The sequence below is a fragment of the Alosa sapidissima genome, chromosome 9 (assembly GCF_018492685.1).
Source record: "Alosa sapidissima isolate fAloSap1 chromosome 9, fAloSap1.pri, whole genome shotgun sequence".
Taxonomy (NCBI): domain Eukaryota; kingdom Metazoa; phylum Chordata; class Actinopteri; order Clupeiformes; family Clupeidae; genus Alosa; species Alosa sapidissima.
In genome coordinates this window covers 5,014,042-5,023,469 of record NC_055965.1, presented here as the reverse complement: position 1 = coordinate 5,023,469, position 9,428 = coordinate 5,014,042, and the positions used below count along the sequence as shown (strand labels likewise).

At 47.2% G+C, this 9,428-nt stretch overlaps 1 protein-coding gene across 1 annotated transcript in view; it reads left to right on the top strand.

Annotated features, from left to right (window-relative positions):
* add3a (adducin 3 (gamma) a) overlaps window positions 1-9,428 on the top strand; it is a 55,474-nt gene that overhangs the window by 19,349 nt on the left and 26,697 nt on the right. Inside the window, 1 exon segment of the mRNA XM_042103442.1 lies at window positions 8,583-8,721. Coding sequence (XP_041959376.1) covers window positions 8,583-8,721 — 139 coding nt within the window.

Genomic DNA, 9,428 nt, shown 5'->3' with positions numbered 1-9,428 from the left:
TAGCCTATGGAAATATTTTTTGTAAATGTATTTGGTTGTAGCCTAAACGTTGTTTTCAATTCAGATTCCGAGGTTTTTTTCACGCCTTCTGAAGTGAAATCGCGAGCTCATTAGCAAGGCTATTATTGGCCATCTGGGCTCCTGTAGGTTAGCATCCTGGCTGGTTCGCGCTTAGTGAGCAGCTCCCACATAAACATTTTTATTTTAAACTTAACCTTCCTCTGATTTTAATCACCTTAGTTATCAATCAAAGCAAACAGGGAAAAGAAATGGCAACACAATCATTAAAACACTTAAATAAATAAATGCGCAGATAAGTCTGAATGAAAAGCAGCACTGGTTGAAGCCTGGAAATATTGTAAACAAAGTAACGTTAGCTTAATTTGCTAGTTTATCATAGTCTATGGTTAGACTGTTCAGTTTCCCCACGTGTGTTTAAGTTTCAATTGAATACTTTTTCTCCTTGGGACAGGCCCGTTTGAGTCTTGGAAAATACTTCTCCATTTGCATTGGGATTGAGATTATTAGAATTTAGTAGTCAATTTGAATGCAGTAGTTTTGAACAAATTCGTGCAGTGTGCTAATGATGCTAACCGGATTTAATAGCAATTTAGCCAGTCGTCTTGCACGATTAATGTTTGGATTACATGTGCATGCTGAGGAGGGATGCGCCTGTTGAGAGGGAGAGAGAGAGAGAGTGCAACGGGCAAGGAGAGTCTGTGGTGAGGTAACGTTAGGCCTACTTCTACCGCCTACTCTGGTAGAGTTTGATATACTACAATGCAAGATATATTTAGCCTATTTTATTTATGGACAACATAAGGCAGGAGGTGTGTGTTGCTTTTAATTATGAATGTTCTATCGAACGTATTTTTTATTGATATCGATTACATGTGCTATACATATCGCTATCGTTGTATCGCCCAGCCCTATGCTCAATAATAACAATTTTGACACGCATTTACTCAGCCTTTCGTGCACGTAGACATTGACTGATACACTGCCCTCTGGTGGACAGAACAAATAGAACTTAAGTTTGATACCAATATCGGTCTTACGGAAGACATTTAATGGTTAAAATATTATTAATACATATTCGAATATATTCGAATTTTTATATTAATGAACAAACGAACTTCGAATATGATTTTTGGGCAAAAGTCAAAGCCCTAATCATTTGTAGGTGAATAGGTAATCCCTCTTGTTATGCCTTAGGCTACATTCATTATTCACTGCTCATTTGATACACCTGTTTCGACAGGTTTGAGCAGCTTTGAATATTCAAGCATTCATTTCCACTACAGTGGTTAAGCAGCGAATGCATTATATTGTGCACTGATCTGAGCCTGGGCCCAAAGTGTGTTGCCTTAAGCAGCGAATGCATTATATTGTGCACTGATCTGAGCCTGGGCCCAAAGTGTGTTGCCTTCAGCAGCATGCAGTGTTTGACAGAGACTTGGATGGGTGTGAGTTTTGGAATGTAGTGGTAAAGTTGTCAAACTTGGCCAAAGTGCTGCCACCAATGAGGGTGAGGAGAAAGGGGAGATGGAGGAGCCATTGTTCTGCTAAGGGTATGCTATGCTATGCTGAGCACAATAGACGTGGGCAGCAGCCAGTCTAATTAGAGCAGCGATTCCTCACTCTTTCTCTGTCGGTTCTCAGTCTTATCACAGACTGCTGCGCTTGCTACATTTTAAACCTCATCTCTCTCTCTCTCTCTCTCTCTCTCTCTCTCTCTCTCTCTCTCTCTCTCTCTCTCTGTGTGTGTGAGGCATCTCTACTCCTACGTAGTGCGTCCCTTTAAATACAGTGTTCCTGTGTGTGTTCCGCCCTCTCTTGCTCTCTATCTCTCTGTGTGTCGCTCCAGAGCCTCCCTCCTGCTCTCTCCGTGCTTGTGCTGGGCCGTTAGTGATTTAGTGACCTGAAGCGTTAAACGCTGTCAGTGGTGCAGAAGTTATTTTGACACAGGGCTGACTCTTGGGTTTGGAGGGAGCCTGCATGACTTTTTATATATATCTATACTCTGGCCTGGATAATTTATGATCCCTGACTTTCAAGGCCTGCCTTCTTTCCTTTTCCACAATCTCTCTCTGTCTCTGTCTCTGTCTGTCTCTGTCTGTCTCTGTCTCTGTCTCTCTCTCTCTCTCTCTCTCTGTCTGTCTGTCTGTCTGTCTCTCCTGTGTGTCACGCATTCCCCTTTATTTTGTTGTGTTCGGTTCCCCCCCCCCCCTCCCCAACCAACCATCTCACTCCTGAAGAACATAAACGCTATAGTCTCCCCGGGACTGACTCCTCTGGAGCGTTGCATTTTTATTTGACAGTGATAACGTCCTGGAGGAGCCATATGCAGACTGTGTGTCTCTGAGTGTGTGTGTGTGTGTGGGTGGAAGCACTGGCCCTAAGCACTGCCATAACAACACAGAATGTGCTGTGTCCCAGAGCTCTCACACAGGCAGCAGGGAAGAGCCGTCCTCTCTCTCTCTCTCTCTCTCTCTCTCTCTCTCTCTCTCTCTCTCTCTCTCTCTCAGCTGCCTCTTCCCCTCTATGTCCCAGCTCAGAGCCCATGAAATATGCACAACAACGGGAGAATGGAGGCTAATTGGACACCGGCAGGACTCTGATTGGAAGTGAACTGTGCCACCGGAGAGATAAGAAACATTCACGCAGTCTGAATGAGTGGGCATTTTTAATGCTAAAAAGTACTAGTTTGTTTTTGTAGTTGTTTTTTTGGTTTTGTTGCGGTGGTGTCATGTTGGGGAACAGCATGTGTACACTCTTCATCCTCTCTTAGGTCTATTAGCACAAGCTACAACAGCATGAGTCACATTGAGCAGGAAAGAACCCAAATAAGCCTTTGTGCTTTTGTTGTGTGTTGGTGTGAGGGTTGGAGATGAGGTAAGATCATGACTCGTGTCTGATGATGGGCTGAGGCAGATGCCCCTGCATGTGTCAACAGGCCCCGTGTCGTGGGTTACACCATCACAGCCACTTAAGCTCTGTGGTGCCCCGGGTTTTCCCACGATCACACCACATACCACAACTATGATGCCCACACCACCGGCCAGCCTGTGTGTGTGTTCAGTGGAATGTGAGCTCCAGCGTAACCAGAGAACACACTCCACAGTGGAAGCTGATGAATAACGCCGCGCCGCTCTCCGTCAGGCGTCCAGCTGGGCCGCTACGTGCTGCCGTTCACACACATAGGCGTCAGCTGGAGCTGGGAATTCTGCCCTGACCGTTACCGCCCGGTGGTGACATGAAACCACCGGGCATGTATGTATAGTTTTCCAAACTGGATTAATCCTGTTTGTTTAGATTCTACGGCTGTTTGTGTTCTTAACACGCAGTGTTCAAATGAACCCTTTGAAGAAGTAGATCCTGATCGGTCACGAAAAAGAGGAGCAAAATCTTTGAGTGTTGCAGTATGACTAAATAAGTAGACACGTTATATGTGTATAAGTGAATTAGAACTGATTGGAATTCATTGGGGAGCAGCAGCAGGAGGGAGCAGATCCAGCAGTTGTGGATGTTCTATGGCGTGGTGGAGGAGACCGGGAGGGGAACAACAAGGCAAAGCCATCTCAAGTGTTGGGAATGGCCGTATGGATGAATAGATTTAAGTAGGGAGAAAGAGAACGAATGAATTTCCTTCCTATATGTATCTCCAATTCTAGGGAGTTTTTCCTCGCCCCTGCCTTCTTTTCTTTTCTCTGATTGTCTAACACTCTGTAAAGTGCCATGAGACATGTGTAATGTTTTGGCGCACTATAAGTAAAATTTCATTGAAATGAATTGAGATTCAGAGCAGAGTGGCATCAGAGCTGAAACGGCAGATGCTCTACAGATCTCTGAGGCGGCGGAGGCGGCACAACTGGCACATGGGCACAGCTGGCACTGCTCATTACTGTGGTGGGGAACGGTGTCCTTCCACTCGGAAACTGCAGTTTCACTTGGCATGGGAACCCTCTGCCTCACCCGGCCCCACATCGCCCAGAGTGCTTTTACTTGTTTCATTGTTTTTGTGCCCATCCTCCCTCCCTCTTTGGTTGGCTGTGTCACTCTTACCCACAATCCTCCCGGGGGCTCTCTGTGGAAATGAGTGAGTGCGGGAGGGAGGGAGAGAGAGAGGGCAGAGCCATGACTCATCTCATTTGCATTCACGCCGCTCTTCTCAACTGAGCTGCTTACCGTGCTTTCTATTTGTCTCGTAAATCCGCCGCCCCAGTTGGAAAGTGTAAATTACCCAGCTTTCTTGCGGCATTTTGGGCAGGCACGCCCACTTTACCTCGGAGTACTTGAGGGTACCCCGAGGTGGACGTACGACCTTACAACAAACATGGCTGCGCCCATAGTTGAGATGAGATGACATGTATTTTTTTTGCATATGTACTGTGTTGGTCATGTTAATGTTGATGTAATGCTCTTACACACTAGATTACATTGCTGCTTCAATCTGGTCGCCAATTCATGCGTTGCACGGTTTTGCTGTGCCTGCAATACAATGTAACAATTTGTTTTCCAGCCGTTTAGCTAGAGGCTACATGTAGCATAAAACAATAACAATGACTTGCCTCCTGCTAATGCCCCTCGTGGCTCGAGAGAAACGCGTTCCTATAGCCACTCATTGGTACACGTTGTATGGGTGAGTGTACGATGATTTACGAGACAAATAGAAAGTACCATTAATCATGCAGGTGAATGCGCCGTGACTACATCAGTCGTCTGGCTTCAGCTGGGATCGCTCTTCAGAGGACACTGAAAGACTTACACCAGAGACTTTCTAATGAAGAGACACAGCACTCAAAAACTCATCCATAGAAAGGCGTGGAATTTTCGTAATGCCAATATGGCAGTTGTCTACATATTCCGCCCCTTGTGATCTCGCCGCTGGAGCGAAGTTGGTGCCGTGAAGGCACTTGCCTAAAAGGACTTTGCTTACAGTCTCAGTTCCTGTACAAAACTGTGCTTTGGGTTTGAAAGAAAGTTGTAGTTCACCATAGCTTGAAGGCGCCTATTTAATGTGAAGGCTTTTCATCCCAAAGGGGGGTAGTTTTCTCTCAAAGGCCCTGTCTCTCTCACCATTTCACACACTGCTCCTCAGCTACATAAAGGTCAGGTTTTACTCAGCTAAAGAAAGGTTAAGTAGCTCTCCCCCTGGCCTACACAAGTTTACAACCCCAACTTCCTCGCTTCCTCTCCGTTCAGTAAGATCCGAGGGACCAGTGTCTACCATGTCGTGTTGCTGTACCTTTTAACGATCACACCACCAGTCAGACCCTCATGTGTGATGGGATTTTTTTTTTTCCAGAAGGGCTTATCTATGGACTCCCGAGTTCCTAATTCCACTCAGGCAGTGGAGCGGAATCCTGTTGACTGTCACTCTCAGCTCAGGACCTGGCCCTAATTTGATTTCCTGGGATCTGCTGTTTGTTTCACCCTAGATTAGCTAATGAGGTTGGCACCAGGAAGCCTGGTCAGTATTTACACACGTTCACTCAAACACACACACACTGTGTGTACTCACACTCTCTCTCTAACTCACACATGTCACTAGCCTTAATATTAATTTTGTCACTCTCCTTTTTTTTTTTGGATTGGGGGGGGGGGGGGATTTCAAATCTGAATAATGGTGCTCTCGTCCCCTCCTCTCTCCGGTGCTGTGAGATTAATCTGTTTTGATTGAGGCATGGAGAGCTGGGATGTTGTAATCTCCTTGAAATGCACGAGAGAACTTCACTTGCACAGCGCCCCCTCTCCCAATGAAGAGAAAGAAAGAAAGGAGAGAGGGGAGGGGTGGGATGGGGGAGGGGGGTCCCTCCCTCTGTCCCGCTCTCTCTCTTGAACTCCAACAGTGGCGTGACGGGTCCTCTCAGCTTAGAGGGTTTTTTTTTTTTAGCACTCTCCTATGTCTACACACACACGCGCACACACACTCACTTGCTCAAAAATCAAGCACTCGGCTAAAAAGATGTCATCCCACATTCAAATGGTCAACTTCCTCATACGCGCGCACATGCTCTTTAATGCCCCTTTCCATTCCTTTTCTCTACACACACACACACACACACACACACACACACACACACACACACACACACACACACACAGCACTTCAGAGCACCCCTCTGTCCTGAACTGGCTCCAGGGCCCAACATCCCCCTGTGTGCTTGGCTGGCATCACCATGGATACGGGCAGCGAGCAGCCTGGGAATGTCTGGCACCCGCTTCTGTAGCTGTGGCCGGGGAGGGAGGAGGGAGGGAGGGAGAGAGAGAGAGAGAGAGAGAGAGAGAGAGAGAGAGAGAGAGGATGGATGGATGGATGGATGAGAACACCTCAACAGAGTGAATGAAGGTATAAAATGCAGGGTTTGGGTATGGCTTGATAAAGCAGGTTCCGGGGTGGGTGGGAACTTGAAGAGCAAGGAACCCGACATGGTAGCAACAATCTCATACATGCCAAAACTATGCATTGAAATTGTTATTTTCAGCTATCGCAAAATTGGCACCATTCACCAGAGACTGGAAACACCCTGATGGGAGTGCTGTTTTTGCTTCATGCTCTGACGCCAGACCTATATGGAAGGGAGCCACATACGCAGGCAGCCATTCAGCATGCTTTTATGAAGCATAAACGGTCGCTTACAATGCCAACACAACACAAGTGTCACCCTATTGTAGACATGCTGCCAAAGATAGACAAGAGGAGGTGTAGTTGTTTGGTTGTGTAAACACTCTGAGGCTGTTTAATGCCACCGTTCATTGCGTCAGAGCTTGTTGTAGTTTTCCTCTTGTTTCCTGTGTGTGTATATATTTGTTACAGAACAAATCATTGCACACTAATGCTTGTGGTTCAGATCAGGGAAGAATGATGTTGAAATGCTTGGACTTGTTTTCTCAACTTGGATGACAACATGGATAGTGATTGCAGGGTGTTTTTATTTATTTATTTATTTATTTGTTTGTTTATTTATTTATTTATTGGTCATGTTGCTGATAAAATAACATGCTATGTGAGAATTCATGATTGTAACACCTTGTAAACATCAATTTATATGTGTCATTGTGACTGAGACCCTGTGTTCTAGAGAAAGACCCTGCAATTAAAGGTTCTCTAGTGTATTTCTGTAGGCACCTTCCCATTTCCCCCTGAGGAGTGTTGTTAGATGTGTTCTGTGACCCAGTTTCAACCACAACCCCTTTGTGCCACGATCTCTCGCTCTGTGACCTGATGCCGCCACAACACATTGTGTCATCTCAAAGACAGGCTCGTCCAACAGACACACACTGTTTACTTTAAAAAGAATGTCGCCACGGCAACGCTCACCTGTGCCAGCACCTGGCCTGCTTCTGCTCACGTGGTCTCGTTGTGCAGCCCTAACCGTGTTAGAGTGTGTGTGTGGTTGTGGCGGATGTTTACTACAGACTAAATCTCAATGGCAGACTGTGACCCGGTGCTCTGTGTGTCGCTGCTCTGTTCTTATCGTCTGGCTTGGGTGACTCCTGAGGTCCTGTGCGCAAGGCCTCTTACTGGACCGCTGAGTGAGTGTCTTTAACCCATGAAACTCTTTTAGGACGGAGCATTAGCTTGAGCGTTTTTCTTGAAGGCAATACTGACCTTTGCACCCTCGATGTCGTGCTATTTGTTAAGTTAAAAACACCAGATGTTTGTCTGATCTCTTGAGTCCAGCTGCTTTTACTGTTGCATGACCACCAACCCCATTTTCCGATTGCCTCTTTGATTTGGTGGGAGAAGTTTACGTTAAAGCATTAACCAAACACTGTGATTGACAGCATTCAAGCATTACCCTCTGTGCTGCCTTTGACCGAGATCAGAAGGTTCAGCCATATCAGTTGATGCAGTACTCCGTAATCAGGATGCACTTTGAGTCGAGTTTCCACTAGAGATTCAAAACTCTCTGCTGCTATTGTGGCCATCTGTGCATTAACCGACGAGTCGGCATAACAAAAATGTCCATCCCATTCCAGGTCCTGTTTGTTCGGCCGGTGTTTTGACAGAGCTGTTGGGACATGAGAGGACGTCACTGGTGGGATTCTTAGCGCGTGAGGGAATGGGTGCAGCATGGCGCGTGTTGTCTCAGCTGGGCACATCACAATTGGAAATATTTTATGGCCCACAATGCCTGAGGTTTGGGCCAAAAAAAGCCCAAGAGAACCCATCCTGAGCTGCTCCTGGCCTAGTGTGTGTGTGTGGTCCACATTCTGACCATCCACAGGCACTGGGTCACCAGACTGCGCCTCTGGCTTACTGCAGGTGTGTGTGTGTGTGTGTGTGTGTGCGCGCGCGCTTGTTTGTGTGTCACAGCACACTGAGCCTCCGGTAATCAGCACAGGGGACCGGCTGCCGGGATTAGTGTGGCTTGTGTGACATAGTAGCTCAGGAGTCCAGCCTAGAAATGTGTGTGTGTCTATACCCACGTGCATGTTTGTCATGGCCAGGTCGCCAAGTCTCTAATCTGCTCTGCTTCTCTCTCTCTCTCTCTCTCTCTCTCTCTCTCTCTCTCTCTCTCTCTCTCTCTCTCTCTCTCTCTCTCTCTCTCTCTCTCTCTCTCTCTCTCTCTCAGGCCTTTAAAGACGAGCTGGAGGGCCTGATTCAAGAGCAGCAGAATAAGGGCAATAACCCCGCTGGCTTGCTGGCCCTGCGACAGATCGCTGACTTCTTCATGGCCAGCTCCATCGCCGGCTTCTCTACCTCCCCCCTCAGTAAGTACCGGCAGTTGGTACGCCCCATCATCACGGCTCATCTCCACGGCAGCCAGCCCAGGCTCCACCCTAACCCCAACCCATATGCCATTACTACCTATTAGCACAAAACAAATGAAAATTCCTTAAAATCTGCAGCAAAGTTTTCCCATAGACAGAGAGGTATGCAGACGTACATGCTCATCCAGCCCAGCCAACAGGAAAGGCCTGAAATATCTCACCCACCACACCCCACCCCTCCCCTCCCCTCTCCCATCCCCACTCCACTCCATTCTCAGCGCCCTGCCCTTTCTCCTCTCTCCTTCTTTCCCCTCCTCTCTCTCTCTCCCCCCACATTCATTCTGTCGCTCCACATGTGAAGTCTGCTCTCCATTCCAGCAGCGGAATGCAGAACTAATTGTGTCGTCCCCCCAACCCCCCCCCACAGCCCGACACTCCAAACTCCGAGATACTCCGCGGCCCCTTTGGCTGTGTGATGTATGTCGGGATCAGGCCTCTTCCCTGGAACTCCTGGGCGGAAAAGAAGTGCTGCGCCCTTTGCCTCTAACGAAGCCCTGTGCTTTATTGTCTCTCTCCTTGGGAATAAGTCACAGTAACTTCATTACTGTCTCTGATAATGGACAGCTAAATATAGAGTTAACGTTATTTGCTCTTCTCCCACTGTTATTAGGGAGGAATCAATCCACGAGTACAGTAAATCACTTGAT